The following is an 18,782-nucleotide window of genomic DNA, read 5'->3' as shown; positions in this document are numbered from 1 at the left end:
CAACACTGACTTGGGCAGGGTGGTGTTTCACGGCAAAGCCCTTTTGAGTTTCCAAACACCTTTTTATAAGTCTGAAGTCTGTCCCCTCCACCCGACCTGTTAAAACCACGCCTACGCAGCCACACAATTGGTCCGAAAGCGTCAAAGAGCCAATCAAACGGAGCGCTGCTACTCGTAACATGCAACACATCCATACAGTATGAAGCCCTATGGGCCACAGAGGCGCTAGGAAAATCACGGAGCTGGGACCTTACCACCTCTCACTCTCTCTCTCTCTCTCCCTCTCTCTCTCTCTCTCTCTGGCCGTCAGCGGACTCCTTTCTCTGCACACGTCTTTCTCTGAAATGTGTGTGTGCGCGAAAGAGAGAGGAGGAATAAAGTGTGTGTGTGCGTGTGAGGGTGCATGTCCGGAGCAAGTAAAGGCTGGGGGATTATTCGGCGCTATCGAAATATTTCAACACGTCGCCCTCGCTGCAGGACTGAAGCCAATAAGAAGGAACGCATTTTAACAGGAATGCCGATATTGTAAACAGCAGCAGAGGAGAAAGAATGCACTGCAGTCAATTAAGTGACTCACCCGAGTTGGTTTAATTCGACTAATGTCCGCAAGCCAGCGAGACACAGAAAGGTGTCCGATGCGCGTCAACCTCTGAAGAAAATCGGTCTCGCAGCACTTCTGAAGAATAATGGAGAACATTTTTACATTTCACACAGACTTTTGATCTAAATTCAACAAAAAGCCACCGTAGAGATTTCCCCAGAAACTTGTGAGGAAAAAAAAAATAAGTGGATGCTTATTTATGCAGAGTTGAAAGGAGGAATTTCCAAACGCTCGCCAACTTCAGCTTGATTTTTTTCCTCTTTTTATTTTGTTTGCTCTTCTTCTACGCAGGCTTCACTGTTGTTTTGAAGAAAAAATATTGTGTCACATCCAACCGGTCGTCTACGTTTGTTGCCTGCTCTTGGATGAACTTCCTGATGAGAGATCCAGTCATACAAGGATCAAGTATGGCATATCATCCGTTTATACCTCACCGGGGTCCGGAATTTGCCATGAGTGCAATGCTGGGTCACCAGCCTCCTTTCTTCCCGGCTCTGGCGCTCCCTCACAGCGGCTCACTCTCTCTGCCGGGCGCCCTGGGAAAGCCGATCATGGACCAGCTGATGGGAGCCGCGGAAACCGGCCTCCACTTCTCTTCGCTGGGGCACCAGGCTGCGGCCGCCCACCTCAGGCCTCTGAAGACTCTGGAGCCTGAAGAGGAGGTGGAGGACGACCCTAAAGTTCACCTGGAAGCCAAGGAGCTTTGGGAACTCTTCCACAAGAGAGGCACTGAGATGGTGATCACTAAATCCGGAAGGTAGGCAAAAATTTGTGTGTATGTTGATCCCAAAAATGTAATATAATATCTGATATGCAGCAGCCAATCAAACTCATGATTGATGGATTTGTTGTTATATATATAGATATTTACACATAGGCTATTTGGAGCTATATATCTGTGGGTGTATATGTCTAAAATAACTCCCGCAGCGCTCACAGCCTTTCTATTAGTCTGTGTAAAATTAAAATTTAATAGCAGCAAAATTCTCCCGCATTTGTGACATTTAGGACAAGTTCTCACTATAACATTTTTAAGAAAAAAAACCTAAGAAATATAATCTGGTGATATTTATTTTTAGCTTGATGGAAAAACTGAGACAAAAAAGTGAGATAAAGCTGTGACTTCCTGTGTGTTCACACAGCATGCAAACTCAGAGGTCTGTGGTGAAGTGAGCATGTTATCGAGGCTGTGTTTAATGTAGGAAATCAGTTGTTAGCGTCACCTTTTTTTTTTTTTTTAAAATAAAAAAACTGCCAGGCTTGTAGCTGCTGTATTATTAATATTTATCCAGCTACAGTAGCTTCTGACTCTACGGATCCATACATGCTGTGTATTCTCATATTAAAGTGCGGTTTGCTGACACTCCTATTGTTATTTTTAATGTGTTAAAACTCTACACTGACGGATCACTGCGTTTAAAATCTCCACTTTGAGTGCGTGGAGCTCTGACTAAATTATTTGTCATCACAGTGACAGTATACAAAGATGGCTGCTGTATCGGTGTGTAGGCCTCCTAAGGCATTAAAAATCAAGACACCACCCAGACAGCGTTGACGTGCACAGTCTAATCAGTGATAAAGTAGAAGAAGAATCTATTTATTTGTTAACTTATCTTCTTATTCGCTTTTTCGACTGACTTGTCTTGAGCAGATATATTAAGAGCAGGCTATCCCATAAACTGAAGCAACACACTTTTTTTTTTTTAAAGATACAAAACATATTTATGTCTATCTAAAAAAATATTCAGGCTTACTGATATATTGTTTAATATTTTATCCATATTTTTTTATTTGGCCCCACATCAGTGCTCATCATTTGTTTTCCTTTGTCACAGGCGGATGTTCCCTCCGTTCAAAGTGAGGTGCACTGGTCTGGACAAGAAGGCCAAATATATTCTCTTGATGGATATAGTTGCAGCCGACGACTGCAGGTATAAATTTCATAACTCCCGTTGGATGGTGGCAGGGAAGGCCGACCCCGAAATGCCAAAGAGGATGTACATTCACCCGGACAGTCCGGCTACTGGTGAACAGTGGATGTCAAAAGTCGTCAACTTTCACAAACTCAAGCTGACAAATAACATCTCCGACAAGCATGGATTTGTAAGTTCAACTAATGTATGTCAATTTTCCTATTTACCAACATACCCTTAGACAAATGTCTTAATAATTTGAATTTTGATGTTTCTTGTATGGATTTGATTTTATTTACGCACTGGAAGTCCCATGAGATTAACGTTTCATTTGTTTGTTTTTTGGAGGAAAGACTTTACCAAGATAGCATATTAAAAATATAAAAATGAAAACTGCCATCATCATACATATTATTGTAATTATTACGCAAGGCAGTACGTCTATATCTATATAGACACCTATGGATATAACCACTTATAGACTTATTGACGATTCCACCAAAAATAATTTACATAATTTTTAAAAAAATATTTACAATTTTTACAGCTAAGTAGAATTATTAAAAAGATTTTATTCCTCCTAATGACGTGACTTCTGATTTAAAAAGTATTTCAAGACAATGTGAAACGTATGGGCTGCAGTCTGTATCAGTGTAACGTCAACAGTGCGCGTATCTTATTTATTTTTTCCCCCTTCTCTTTTTTGTGATTGTTTGTTGCAGACTATACTTAACTCGATGCACAAATATCAGCCTCGGTTTCACATTGTGAGGGCCAACGATATTCTCAAACTCCCGTACAGTACCTTCAGGACTTATGTTTTCCCTGAAACGGATTTCATTGCAGTGACTGCGTATCAAAATGACAAGGTAAGCACAAATATTGCTCATAGGCTTAACGTTATATCCTGAATATAAGAAGGAGCTATATGTATATGTATAGACCTATAGCTTGTGCGTTTCTTTGACCTGTCAGACGCGCTTTCCCGCATGTCTTTCGTGCTCTGCACCATTTTGTTGTCATAAAATATGAAAGACGTCATATTTGTTTGAGCCCGTGAGAGTGGAGTATCATAGTGTGGTGCTGGTTGGGGAGGTGAGGTTGCGACTAAGTGCCATATTCACAGTCTGTAGTAGGAAAGTAATAATTCTGAGGAATGTTATACAGGTTGTCTTCCTTATATTTAATCACGTGGAAAGGATTTGGCACAGGCCACTCTGTCTCCCTCTCTCTCTCTCTGTCTGCGTGTGTATGTGTAACTAAAAGGGGTTGGGGGTTGAGAAATGAGGAAAAAGAAGAAGAGGGGCAACACTGTGCGGTTGAATGGAGAAAAAGAAAAAAAAAAAAGAAGGAGGGGGCGTTTTTAGTTGTGTCAGGCTGTGCTGCATGGTAACGTTTTATTCTCTGTAAGACATAAAAATAATAAAAAGCATCTTCCCAACTCTTTTATGTCGTTGGGAAACGATGGAAGCCCCACCACCACCACCCACCCCCGCCCTCCCACCCGCCCCTTCTCATGTGCAGTGGTAACAGTGCCGGAGATTGAGAGGAAGTGGTGTGGAAGTAAAGTTTTGCAAAAGTTTACACAAATAAAAGCAGCATATTTTACCCACATGGAAAACAACGTGCAGGAACTCTGCTTTGTGTGCGTAATTGTGCGCCTGTGGATTTACCCTGTGTAACCAAAAATATGTTAGTGTAGCAGATTTAGCCTGTTGAGACAAAAATCTCCATGTATTGTAAACTTGCAGAAATTAGGCCCAGCTCTGGCGCTTTACCTACTATTGTATAAAGACGCACTGGATGAGAACACCATGGGGAAGTGACATTTCACTCGCTAATAGCCTATTAACATATTCTTTTATTTATTTCAGATAACTCAGCTGAAAATTGATCACAATCCATTTGCCAAAGGATTCCGTGACACAGGCAATGGGAGACGGGAAAAGAGGTAAGACAGAAAGGGGGGAGGAATAAAAAAAATCAGATGTCTTTAGATGTATACACGGAGACAGACTGTGTTCTCCGTGGATTAAATCCGCGTCAAAGCTTCCACATTAACCCTCAGGGAGTCTGGTTCTCCACAGAGTCTAATCGAGTAGCTTAATAGGCCAGTCGCACTGGTGGTAACATAGACAAAAACTTCACTTCCTAGTTATTATTTATAGTTGTGAGTTCATCCCAAAACTTGCATAATTAAAAATAATTATGCAGCGTTTTCTTTGCGAAATCTGATATGACAAGTAGAAACACGGGCCTGCTGAGCATTGTATTCTTACCTGTCGCACAGGTGAGTCAGTGCTATAGTCAAAAGCTTTATTAGCTATAGGTGTCAGGTGTAAACAAGCTTCCACACCATTCGCCGTGCTGCTCATATTGTTTCTGACCTGAGATCTGGGACCACAAACTATAATAACCCGGGTACTTGTGTGTGTGTGTGTGTGTGTGTATGTTTGCACAGGAAACAGCTGGCTCTGCAATCCATGCGTTCATACGAAGAGCAGCAGAAAAAGGAGAACGGGGCTTCAGACGACTCCTCTGGCGAGCAGGCTTCTTTTAAGTGTTTCGGCCAGGCCTCATCCCCTGCCGTGTCTACCGTGGGCCCTCCACACCTGAAAGGTAGGCTGACAGACCGCACAGTCAGTCACAGCACCGATCACAATTCGTGCGTAAAAGTCGTAAAAATAAAATGTTTTACAACGTAATGTGTGGAATAAGTGCACTTTATGAATGCAAATGGTTTCGGTTAATGAGCTGCTTTTAATATTAGCTCATATTCAGCACACTGGAAAAATCGATGAAGCAGTCCTCTGCATTGACAGTCTTAACAGTAAAACATTACGAAAACATGAATATGTCCATTGACTGATGAGACACTTGTCTCTCTTGATGTCAAATAATTTTAAATAAACTAGTGCCATGTACGAATATGTGGTGCGTAACCAAATGTTATTGGTGAACGAGGTGAAATAAACTTTTACCGGCAGATCTATTTCTTATTGTAACTGTCTGATATTATCTTATTATTTTCATGATTTACCAGTGTGCAGAAAGATAACTGATGCTCAACTCCTCCTGCTTTTGACAGATTTCTGCGACAGCGATGAGGACAGCGACGACGAGAGCAAAGATGGACACATCAAAGATGGTCCGGACTCCAGCAAGATTTCTACGACTACAGAGGACGGGAAGGATCATGAGGCGAGCCCAGCTAAAGGGCACCCCTTTAGTAACAGTGACACTACCAGCAGGAACCGCGACAGCGGTCCTAGGACTGAAAAAAGTCAGGCAGACTCACGACAGAGTCCCATCACAGTCATCTCCAGTACAACTCGCTCTGGAGAAGATCTCAAGAGCCCGAGCATGGATCAGCCCAAAACGGACGAGTGCAGGCCGATAAGCAAAGACAGTTTCATGCCCTTGACTGTTCAGACTGACAGTCCGCACATAGGCCACAGCCACTTGCATAATTTTGGATTTCCAACGGGCCTGACAGGACAACAGTTTTTCAATCACCTTGGGAGTGCGCATCCGTTTCTCTTGCACCCCAGTCAGTTCAACATGGGAGGTGCATTCTCAAACATGGCCGCGGGCATGGGGCCACTATTGGCAGCTGTGTCCACAGGAGGGGTGAGCACCATGGACACAACTAGCATGGCATCACCTCAGCAAAGCTTGACTGGAGCGCCAGGCCTTCCCTTTCATCTGCAGCAACATGTCTTGGCATCACAGGTAAAACCTGTTTTCTTGGGCCTGCGTGCAGCCTTGAGTAAAGACATTTTAGGTTGTATAGAACCGCAGATCAGGCCTCGGAGGCCCATATATAGCATTTAATGTGTCAGATATTTGATTGTCTTTGATGTCCTCGTCATTAGGTGTCGGTGTTTTTGAGCATAACTGTGAGAAAGAAGGAGAGAGTGTGTGCGTTTGCTTGTTTTTAACCACCTCTCTCTTTTTTTGGCACCTTTTAAAACATTAATCTACATGCCATTCGTTATGAAGGAGACAGAACACACCTTGCAATAGATGAAGGTGTTTGTTTCAGTCGTTTTGACATGAGCTCATTAAGCGTGCGTTGTAGAGCCGCACTGGTGTGTTTTAAAACGCCTCATTGCCTCAGAAATGAAAACATTGTTTCAATAGACAACAAATGTGTCTTTTTCACAATTTATTGCCAAAACAAAGTGTTATTGCTGCAACTTCGATCGTTTGCTTGCAGCAAGCAGACAATAGGGCTTTTTTAAAAAATATTATTTGCATTACAAATTCTTGAACAAGCACCAAAGCGGTTTACATGCTGGGTGGTGAAGCTTTGCTGCAGAAAATTTTGTTAGATTAGACTAGATAGGTGAAAAGCTTTGTGAATGGGATGGAGAAGAAAGCACGACAGACGGGGTGTTGCCTAAAATCTGATCTACGTTTTGGATCAAGTTTTGTTGTCCATAAGCCAAGTGTCAGCCAGTGTCATTGGAAGACATTACTAACTTAAGTGTGTATTTAAAAAAATAAAAATAATAATCTGATCCGAGGACAGTGAGAGCAGGCCGCTTTAAATCATTATTTTCACGCATTTGTTCCAAGACATTAATCCAAAACATACAGATGCAGCAGTGTGGTAAAACAGCATGCGTTCCCCCTCCATTTTTTCTCTCCCTCTCTCTCTTTTGGCACATTTTGCGCTATTATAGCCCACAGAAGTGTTTGTACTGTTTGATAGTATTAGCTACACCAGCTTTGTGGCTCACACTCGGTCTCTTCGTTTCTCCACAGGGCATTGCCATGTCTCCGTTTGGCAGTTTGTTCCCCTATCCGTACACGTACATGGCAGCAGCAGCGGCAGCCTCTTCTGCTGCCTCCTCTTCTGTGCACCGGCACCCTTTCCTGAACGCAGTGCGCCCCCGACTCAGGTACAGCCCCTACTCCCTCCCCATGTCGGTACCGGACAGCACCCTGCTCACCACCGCCATGCCCTCCATGGGGGGAAGCGGGACCGAGCTGGGGAAAGGGGATGGTATCGTCCCAGCCAGCCCCGTGTCTGCTGTCACACTTGATTCCACATCGGAGGTGACCAGTCACTCATCCACCATATCCTCTGGCTCGGTTTCCATGTCCCCAAAAACTTGCACGGAGAAGGACGCCGCCAACGAGCTGCAGAGCATCCAGCGCCTGGTCAGTGGACTCGACTCAAATCAGGACAGGCCACGGAGCGGGTCCCCATAGGAGTGTTTTTTTTTTTTTTCCCCCCACACACACCACCTGCTTCTCGTTTCGTTGTTGTCATGAAAAGTGAAAAGAGTGTTGACGGTGATGAAGACATTAACAGTAGGAGGACACCTTCATAGATTCATGCAGGTTTAAAATAGAAAAAAAACAAAAAAACAAAAACAAAAAAAAAACATGAACTGTTGGACGTTTTAGTTTCTGAAATGCACTTTGGTTAATACACATCTGATATGTATATTTTTCCTTTTTTTTTTTCTTTTTTTTTTTTGTTACATTAAACAACACTTTTATCCTGTCATTTGAATACCGTACAAGTATTGAAACTGAAAAGTTGGCATGGGTGTGACAGATTCTAGGAGAAGTTGCTGCTGTGTCCTGTCTCCTAACTTTAATGTACACGAGGAGAAGAAATGTGTTTTAATATGCACTCTGAATTTGATTTGACTTATTTGAATTCACTACCGTTTAACCTACCTTATAAAGACTGCTGTATTTTGTTGTACACTATTAATTGATTGGCCAAATGTTGCATGCCCCCTCAAAAAAAAAGCAAAAAAAACAAAACAACGAATGTTAATTTAACACTAAAAACGAAAAAAGGTATGAGATATATTCTGTTTTTGAATATTATTAACCCCCTTTGCTTACGTTTTTTAATTAATTAGGTTTCTCAAACAAATTTGTTTTTCCTTCATGCCTTTTTGAAATAAGAATATGTCATGACTGGTGCTCTGGGACAAAACTATGGCCCTAGCATGCGGAATTTAGCCCAAATGTCCAACAGGCAAAGGGAGGCAGAAATTGAAATATTACAAAAAAAATTAAAGGTAGTATTGATTAAAAGGTGTACATAGGGATATATAAAATATTTATGTAATTATTTCATATTGTTATTGCGTGTAAATACAACGGAGTAGTTTGTTTCTAGGGAACTGTTCTTAATTTATTGTCGATATACCTGTGTAAAGATAGTTTGTGGGCTATTATCCTTTTGTTGCCATCTGCATTTATACCCCTCTTTAAAAAAAAAAAAAAGGACTTTATTCCTCCCCAAATATCCACTGAGCTAGTTATTCACACTCATGTGCCATTGTATTTTCATTTGTTGTCCCCGTGTGTGAAGTGCTACTGTTTTAAAACGAATGAAAAAGCGACAACGCACTGCACCAATGGCTTGAAAAAAAAAAAAATGTTTTTTTTTTTTTGAGAAGCGCAAAGAAGTATCGTTTAAGTGTGACAAAAGTGGACTATTTTTTTTTTCTGTTATTAAAATACTTTGCGAATCTGATCGTAAAAGTGCCGCATAATCGAAAATATGAAGGTTTCTTTTGTGTTTCTTAAGTTGTCAATGGGTTATGTTGTTATTGGAGTTATGTCTAGTTTACAACATCGACATCGTGTTCTTGAAAGTTTCAATAAAATATTGAAATGCCATTTCTTAGTGTGTGTGTCCGCTGTGCTGCTTTATCACATCAGAAACGAGAGCTAATTACTGCCACACAAACTGTCACCTCCACTCATTTAAATTGGCTGATTTAACGCCGGCGTTGTATAAAACATCTTTTACATCCTGTAAAAAAAAAGAAAAAGAAAAAACTACCATGTCTCTGCTCCACTTTTTGGTCGCTTCTGTAAAAACCCTTAAAGATATCCGTCAAGGCTGGGTTCAAAGAGTCCAATTAAGATAACTGAGAGCGAAGCAAAGAGCCCCTCAGCTCCAGAGATCATACCTGGGATTCCTACCTGGACAAGGGGCCGCCTTGTATAATTACGTTTTTTATTGGTCTCATTGGCGTCAACTGCATGTCAGGACATTTACTGGAAGTTAAAGACGATCGAGTTTATCGCAATAATGAAAAAGGAACAACTAGAAAAAAATAATCTGCAATTTTTTTTTCCAATTTATTTCTTAAAAGCAATTACGCACAAGAAGCGCTCTGACCAATTTTTCCACGAAGGTGACGTTTTTGGTGACATGTAAGTTTGAGGTCACCCAGAATGAGTTCTTTGCTCTCTCTCTCCAACAAGTTTTAAAACTTTTTTTTTCCCACGCATGAGAGGACTCTGACATTACTGATAGGCCTCCATCGCCTACTGAAGAAGCGTTACTTTCGGACAGAGTGAAGTATGAAAAAAAAATCCCCTGATTACCCTCTATATTGCACCTCGAGTCATGAGTTTATCAGCAGCATATCTTTATTTGTATATTGTCTGGTTAATGTGTAGCAAGCCTGGCGCTAGTGAATAGATGTAAACGTGACACATGCTGTCTCAATTGGTCTGTCTTATTGCTCACCTGGCGCCTTCGATGGGCATATCTTCCATTTTATTGCACGGAAGGCGACAATGAGTCTGTAATCAAACCAAGATACGACGCCCCCAAGTGGTTATAACGCTGCTTTATTAACAGTGACAGTATAACAAACCAGAGGACAAAATCCTGTGTGAGAGCTCACTGAGGGGTCAGTGATAAAGACTGCATGAACAATCAGACAGCTACTGGAAATGTTCGTAATGTGGGACACTTAATAGCTAATAAAGAATTGCGTAATTAATCTGTCCCTGACAAGCTGAAGCTAAAAAAAAAATGGCCTGCAAACATTTAAATTAAATCCAGTGTGGCTGGTCAATGTGCGTTTAATGGCCTGGCCCTAAAGGGTGGAGCACAGTTATGAAGTTTGACACCAGACTCTAATATAATATTTGTAAGAACAAGAAAGAAGAAGATACTCGGTAACACTGTTCAGTCATTAAAAAACAAAATGTAGTGTGTGCCAGACGTTTCTATTCACTGCAATTTGGTTACGGCAACTTGGCGCAGCCTTCTGTTTTTAAATGGACTATATTGGCTACAAATTATTCTAAATATATTATAATATAATTTAAAACCATATATTGTAATGAGGCATTATAAAGTATACATATTTTTGCGCACTTTGACGAAATGTGTGTTTATTGTGGAGTTGATGTATTAAATAAATATTTGCTACTTCTCAGGACCCTATCTCCCTCCCTCCACTCAGTAGTTGTGTCAAATGAAATTAAATATGACACTTTTAAAATTCTGCGTCAATAGTGCAAATGTCTGCTCGGTGATGGAAGAAAGTGTCTCCTGCGCTGGCCTATGCTCCCGAGGCTCGGTTTTAATGTTGGATTGACAGGCCTGTCTAACAGGTTGCTCTCAGTCAAATGCAGACCTTTGTCACGGGTCAGCAGCGCCACCCAGTGGCAGTAAACCGTGAATGACTGGTGAAACTCTTTACTGTTTGTTTAACTTCACTGGTGGCTGACGTGAAATCCGACTGGATCCACTTATTAGATGGATTTTGTCAGTGGGTTTAATTATGATTATAACAATTATCTAATGAGAATTATTCAATTCTGTTGATTTAGTAAATCTATAATTCTCAAGTTGTTTTGTGTAAATAAAGTGCATTTCACCCACCTAAATGCTTTGTCCAGATGTCACTGATTCTCCAAACAGATCCATTGAGCTGTATCACAATATGATACTAACGCTTCAATTCAATCTAGAAAATAAATACAATTAAAACACACACACAAAAAAAATATCAATGCAGCTTTAAAATATTTTTTACTTAACTGAGAAACTCCAAATAGTAAACAACTGTTTAAAAACCTAAATCAACCTTCACATTGCTTACAAATATTTCCATGTGGAGACGTGCAGCTGAATTTACTCAGCCACAGTCAAGAAGCCGCATGATGCTCTTTAATCTGTGCCTTTGATGGCAGTTACAATGTGTCACAGCGGACTATATGACAAGCTTACAAGAGTACAAGTGTCAATGAGCCCTTTAAATATCTCGTTATTAATAATAATAATAATAGATTGAGTGAAGATGAATGTATACTGGTAAAATGTGCATCTAATGTTATTGTTGTAGGTGTCTTCTACATTATCAAGTTGCATTCCATGAATGTGTTTCAACACGATCTCTGATTTGAGATGTTGCTGAGTGGATCATAAATTACATTGGGGGTAGTAGGTGTGTCTGAATGGGGAAACAGGTAATGTTTAGCTCTTTATACAATGTTAAACATTCATTTTGTCTCAGGTTTTACAGTGAGTAGGTCGGTCATTTCAGAACATGATTCCTTTGTGGTTGTCATTCCAGTGGTGAGGTTTCAAAGACAAAGACTCTCCAGGTCACTGTATAATGATATGATAACATTACTTTCAGTGCCTCCTTCAGTGTTTTTCAAAACTCTTGAGACTACATTAAGCCAAAAGTAGTACTCTTGAGGTTCTCTCTTTAGTGTACAGTGACTTACAATACAATTATTGCAAGAATGTGAAATATTCAGTAGTATGAACTTGCCATAAAAGTTAAAAAACTTCACAGACTGCTACACATTCAGAAAGTTGGTCAACTGAATTGCACTACATTCAAGAAATGTACAAATAGCAGCTGAATACCCGAGTTAACCAGAGTTAGTGCACAGTGCAGTGCGACCACTGACTAAGAAACTACGTTTCCCAGAACACTGACGGCTTGGCTTTTAAGACTTTGGATGACAGTTACAGTGTTATAGTTTTTATTTTATGAATGAAACACTGGATGTGTCAGTCCTCGTTTAAGAGTGCCAGGAATCTGTTAACAATGTATTGTTCAGCATAATCCTTCTATTGGCCTGCAGGAAAGGCAAGTTCATGATGTTGCTGGTAGATTATTTATATTGCACACACTCTGACAGAGAGCGAGAGACAGAAGAAAAATATCCGTGTACATGTGTTCTATTGGGCATTTTCTAAAATAATTAAACAGCTGTACAGCCCTCAAGCCACTAGGATTGAAGGATACTTTAATGCATCAAAGTGTTACCAATATTGCCATGAAGCACAAAATGTGGCCAAATATAACCAGGAACAAACATCTTAATGACCCAAATATGAGGTAGTAGTAAGTAGGAAGAGCCAGACAGGTTAAGAGTGATCATGTTTTCCTTTAAGGTTATGGAAGGTTATGAGGTTATTACTTTTTCATCTTCATGGCAAGCTTGTCTCTTATATGAAGTAGCAGCGCACTCTAGTGTCCAAAGATTATTACTACAGATAGTTTGGCAAGGTCAGACAATAAATTCAAATGATTGAGTAAAATGATTGCCACTTTGAAAAATTCCAGGTCACTTTATAAATGAAGAAAAGCTATTTTAAAAATTTAAAAAATAATAATTTATTAGATCAAATTCTCTAATGCATGCCAGGCTCAAGATGTCCTGTATTTAACTTCTTATTGTTCTAGAAAATCCAAAGATACATACATATTTCCTAAAACTACATTTAGTTTCAGTCATTTAACGTGTATACAATTATTTACATTTTTATTTACATTTAGAATTCGGGAAAGAAGCGTTTAATAATCAATCTGCGCATTGTAGTACATAGCAACATTTAGAAATGTGATTCATTTTGAAACAACCTTCCAGACACTATGAAGTACACAAGATACTTAGGATGTTCAGTCCCTTTTCTACAAGATGTTGCCTAAAGAAATAAAGAGGCTTGCAAAGCAGGACTAAAACAACATGAAACAGAAGGTGCTAATGAAACTTAAGGGTTTTAGCTGTGGAATGAAAACATGATTTCGGCCTGGGTGACTTTGTTTGAAAGGAACAAGCCCAGGAGGACTAAAACTGACTTTGGTGTTGTGTGAAGGTGCCGCTCAAAATATCACTTCTGGGGATAAAGTTACATTGTTCGGACGCATTTGGAGATCACAAACATGCCTGTCTGTCAGTCAATGAAATTCTCCATTTCTGTTGCTGTCAGCTCTAATTCTCCTTTGGCATAATGCGCTGCCCTGGAGCTGTCGAGGTGTGTTACAGCTTGCTCAAGGACATGATAGTGCAAGAATCTATTGTTCACATCAGTCTACATCATGTTACATAATGTAGTGGCTAACATTTTTCTGTCTTAGACACCAGCAGCTGTGCCACATCATGTCATCTCTACTCAAAACTGGAATTATATGTAAAAGTATTTGTCTGTAGTCTGTCTATGAATTCACTCAGGGTAAATGTCTTCAGCCTTAAAATGTTCACGCTAGCACTTCATGTGTTCTTTGCAACGCTTGTTGGCTGATTCACTTCATCTTTCCTTGAAATAATTATCCTTTAGTCCTTGATTCAAGTATTCAAAATTATTCTTGCTAACTTACATAAGCAAAAAAAAGAAAAAAAAGATGCTGCTTAAAAAGTATTGCTTTAAGGTGCCAAATATGTAGAAAAACATGGTGAAACCCTAAAGATAAATACAGGCAGTGGTTTTTCCTCCCACAGAAATAAACACAAGACATCCATGTATTATTTTAACAAATAATGTGTGTAAATGAAGTTAATAATAAACTGTAAACAAAAGTCTAAAGATCATAAATACAAAGAGCATGACATTTTGTTTTTGAAGATTTATTCTTCATGTAATCTGAAGCACTTTTTTAAATTCCTTATCACTACTGATTTTGATGGGGAGAAATTCTTAACATTTGATGTTAGTTCTGCATTTACAGAAAGCATGCAATAGAAGCACAAGATCAAAGCACCTCACAGACTCCCAAACAAGCCAGATACCATACAAAGACCATACAAATCCTTCCAATAAAATGACCGATAAGTATTTAAAAAATTAGAGCTACCATTATTAATGAGACTCCTGATTAATTCATTTTAATATAACCTTTTTAATAATCTAGTATATAAACCTGACATTTGCAAACCTGAAAAGATTGCCAGATGTATCCGTGTGTGGCATGTCGTGTGAGGCATGATACATTGTTTGCGCATGCAAACCCACTGCTACTCCGTTGTCTTATACTAAATGGGTTCTTTACATGCTTTTCACTCATTCAGGTTTCTTAAATAGCAGCCCAAGTCTAGCCACAGAATCCCTCCTAAGAGAAGACGTTTAATCTCCACCATCAGCTGGAAGTTTAAATGAGCTGTGGGGAATAGGAGAAGACAGCCAACTCTCCCTTCACAGGCCTAATAGTCTCCACCATCAGCAGCACTTCATACACAACCACTGGCTGGCAGATTAGAAGGAAGGCTCACCACAAACACAGACAGATGCACGCACCATTCTGCTAGTGGATTCAAGTCATATGCATGTGATTCTATCCGATATATCGAAGAAACACACACACACACACACACACACACACACACACACACACACACACACACACACACACACACACACACACACACGATGAACTTCTAATGTGTAATGCAGCAATACATAGACACACACACATACACACAAATGCACTTCCTTTGAGTTGGCTGTAGTGGGGTGAATGACAGCAGCTTTGGTCGCACAACAGTCACTTTATCTTTGAGAAAAAGGAGAACTTAGAACTGTGATATCATTTTACAAAGAGCTTTCTGTTTGCTTCATAAACTATCTATCATCTTTCAACAGCAGTTGAAGTTGAAGCCAGAAAAAAAAGTTCACATCCTCTTCAAGCAGCAAAATAAAAAAAATTACGCATATGAACACAGGTGGAGCCCAGTAGCCTTCCACCACATTCTTCTGTCCAGCAGCGCAGTGAATCAAAAGAGACAATCCTTGACCCCCACACACACATTCACTGGTTATGTGGTGCAAAGCACTGACAATCAGAGAGCAAACACATGAATAACAGGGAAGCAAATAACAACCGTGCGCTTCTTAAACACAATGAACACCACCACAGCCAGGCACGACCAGGACGAAGTTTTTGAACATTCCACTAGAAAAAATAAAATCCTTGCATGCACTGCCAACACAGCATTAAAATAAAAGTATTCAAATTTCATTTTGCAGGTTTTCAGAAGTGAACGGGTTGGTCCTGTAAATTCAGGTGAGTAAAAGCTCTTGAATTGGTCTTGAAACTCTTGAATCCTTTCAATGATAGTTGTGGATCATGGTTATAGGTATTATGTTTTTATATACAAGGTAACAGGGTCAGGGTAAGAATAAGAGTTTTTTGTAAGGGATGTGTATGAGGGTCCTTTATTGTCCATGATTGGGTGTGACCCTCGATTTGCAGCATGAAATGGACCGTCAGTATGTTGCGGTTGATAATCAAACCCAGCAGGGGGGTTTGTTGGAGGCCGTGTAGGTGAAGGTTGCTCAGGCTGTGCGCAATGAAATGCATAAACCAAGTGGGTGTTCAGTTTTCTGTGTAGACATATATTGCAGCTGTGTGCTGATAGATGTTCCACTAGGCTGCTCTCGGTTGCCCCTTGTAGGGACTGATGGGACTCCACAGATGAATTTCATTGTGATCACACAAAGTCTGCCAGTTAACTTCACATGCTACCAGGAGCACAAAGCAAATTATCACCAAGCTGTTAATGCTACACAAAGAACAATGGGAGTAACCTCATTCATACTATGTAATAATCCTGTGGGTCCTCTCACCCATGTTGTATGAGTACAACCTCATAGTATAATGACACTGGATGTTCATCAAGTAACAGTTTCTAATCTACTGTAAATTAACACATCCCTCTATTCTCTTGAATCTTTGCAATGGTAACGAACTTTTAACATTATGTAGTCAACATTGTAACCTGAAGCAAACAATAATAATTACTACAGACTGTCTGTTAGCCAGAAGATGGTGGTGGCACTAATCTTGTGAGCTAAACATGTGAACACGTCTCAATGAAGTTTGATGTGGTCGATCCAGCATCCTTTATTTTGATTGACTGCAGGCGTTATATTTAGAGTTGTGTGAAGTTATAAAAAGTTATTTTTTAAAAAGCAGCGGTCCAGCAGCTGCAGGCGTGCTAATGCACAACATTATGTAATAATATTACAGTTACCTGTAAACAGTTTAATACAAACTTACTTTTGTTGTCCCCTACTGATCTGAAATCTTATCTAATCACATCCCCAATACTTTTTTATACATCATCACGTCACCAAACAGCAATATAACTTATATTGGGCGTGTTATATTCAGTGGCTAGAAATATTCCCATTTTAATTTAGCCAGAAGGAAGACAAGAACATCTTTGTCAAATGTAAATTATTTTTAATTAAATTATGCTGGTGGTGGTAAGGCTCCTTCAACTGCAATAAAATACAGCTGCTGAAACACCAACTACAATGACATAAAGCTCATGGAAATATATCTTACCAAAGATGGACTGTCAATTAATAAAGTAATAATGTTACTTTTAAAAAGAGTAACAAATTACATTTGAGTAAGAATCCAAGCACTGGGAATAAAACTCAGCTTTGACATCTCCTTAATGTTAATGTACCAAAGCAGAAAATTAACATTGTTTACAAGTCCGAGATCTCAAGCCTGAGTCTTTTAATTTTAATCTTTGGAAAGGCTCTTGTTTAAATTTACTGTGAATTAGTTGAGTGCCATGCCAAATGTTTGACTCTGAGCTCCATTATCAAACATCACTAACATCACTAACTCTAGTTTCCTCCCACAGCCCAAATACAAGGGGTGGAATGCAAGTATTGTATTTCAGTACAAATTCAAGGTATTTTCCTAGTTTATTCCCATTTTTAATCACATCTCATTTTTAGCTCATAGCCTTCCTATCCAGTGAAAACCACACATCTCTAAATTTGGTAATTCTGAATATGTATTGTCTTTTGATAAATTGAAGGATTAAATGTTCTTTAAGGAGAAGAGAAAATTCAGTTCCTTAAAGCGACATTGTGTAATTTTTCTCCTTAAAAATAACCATCATGTATTACACTATGTAACTTTGGACTCCAGATTGCATCTGTTTACCCAACCCAGTTTAGATGAAACCTCCTCTCGAGCCATAGAATTAAAGGAGCGATAAGCAACACTTTATGTAACACTGACAGCTAGCAGTTAAAAGGGGTACTGCAGTCCAAATTCAAAATATTGTTGTTTAAGATTAATACAGTAAATATGTCATACATCATTTCTTTTTTGAGTCAAGCATAGAAGCTGTATTGTGTAGCTTTGGATGTGTCTATATTTTTCTTATGGTTTTGTAAAATAAACTGTCAGTGCAGATTGTCATTAGGTTGTGAGCTATTGCTTACTGTAGAAACGTGTAACCAACTTTTTCAGCTACATAGCCTTTACACTTGACTCAAACTGTTAATTCAGACATTTCAAAACAATGTTTTCTGTTACTCAGCACTCTGATCAACAGTCAATTCATCAGACTCATTGCCCCATGTAGCTAATTGTGACAGCATATGTAATTTTCTCAATAAAGCTGCATCCAATTCTTTTATATCGTCTATGGCTGAATCCTGTAAACAGATAGGTGTGTGGTTAATTACTCTTAATTTCTCTTGCTCTACCTGTACACACTTGTCATGAAGTAAAACTTCTCCCAACATACAACTTCCTGTTATGAAGCAGTAGTGTCTTTTCCAAAGTGTCCTTGGACAGGATACTGAACCACAAATTGCTCCTGAAGGCTCTAGTGTCTTTGGCATGGATACAAACATCCATATTTTGATATTTTAATGTCAATTAAATGCATCTTACATTCATGAACACACAGTTCAGAGACATTTTCCCACAAGAAGAAACAGAAATGGAAATAGAGCAACCTAAGATGATGGAACAATTGGTTATAACATACAGTATGTGATATTTTACGACAGATTACCTACAGCAGGTTGGTCAGACAGGCTTGGTCTTGATGCTGTTTTGCATTTCAACGTGAATCCAAGTGTTAGTAGTAGAAATAGAGCTATAGACTTAGTACCTCAAAGGATTAAGACAAAAGAAAAGACAACTTTGCCATCTTAAGTTTGTGCTCACTGCAGGTCAATCCCAGTTTGTCTCTATCAGCACTGAATTAAACAATCACTAGAAAAAGACTCCAAACTTCTGCTTTTATAACCCACAGCTCCGCCTACTACAGGAAATAGAACAGACTACATAAAAAAAAACAAATCAATTAAGTCACAAAAGTTATGTATGTTCCTAAAGTATAACAAATCACTACAACATCTCAGTAAACGTCTCAAACTGATTCAATTTAACAACAACAAAAAGTGCTAAAAAACTACAGTTTTC

The 18,782-nt window shown here is 39.4% G+C and overlaps 1 protein-coding gene across 2 annotated transcripts; it reads left to right on the top strand.

The window, feature by feature from the left end:
* Positions 1 to 206: 206 nt before the first annotated feature.
* tbx3a (T-box transcription factor 3a) lies at positions 207 to 8,285 on the top strand. 2 transcript variants are annotated; one of them, XM_010738393.3, is made up of 7 exons: positions 207 to 1,358; positions 2,437 to 2,704; positions 3,237 to 3,383; positions 4,389 to 4,465; positions 4,976 to 5,133; positions 5,603 to 6,246; positions 7,285 to 8,285. In XM_010738393.3, exons 1-7 carry the CDS (start codon positions 967 to 969, stop codon positions 7,732 to 7,734), a joined length of 2,136 nt encoding a protein of 711 aa, XP_010736695.2. In that variant the 5' UTR covers positions 207 to 966; the 3' UTR covers positions 7,735 to 8,285. The 2 variants fall into 2 exon arrangements, with proteins under 2 accessions (XP_010736695.2, XP_027138089.1); XM_027282288.1 differs by having other exon boundaries at positions 2,437 to 2,719.
* Positions 8,286 to 18,782: the final 10,497 nt, after the last annotated feature.

The sequence above is a fragment of the Larimichthys crocea genome, chromosome IX, assembly GCF_000972845.2.
Source record: "Larimichthys crocea isolate SSNF chromosome IX, L_crocea_2.0, whole genome shotgun sequence".
NCBI lineage: Eukaryota > Metazoa > Chordata > Actinopteri > Sciaenidae > Larimichthys > Larimichthys crocea.
The sequence above is the reverse complement of the archived record's forward strand: the minus strand, read 5'-3'. Positions and strand labels throughout refer to the sequence as shown.

Excerpts from the sequence above, each read along its gene's own strand:
- tbx3a (XM_027282288.1), top strand. The coding sequence starts at position 967 with ATGAACTTCCTGATGAGAGATCCAGTCATACAAGGATCAAGTATGGCA. Across the intron at positions 3,384-4,388 it reads CTGCGTATCAAAATGACAAG|ATAACTCAGCTGAAAATTGA; the intron begins GTAAGCACAAAT and ends TATTTATTTCAG. Across the intron at positions 5,134-5,602 it reads GGGCCCTCCACACCTGAAAG|ATTTCTGCGACAGCGATGAG; the intron begins GTAGGCTGACAG and ends TGCTTTTGACAG.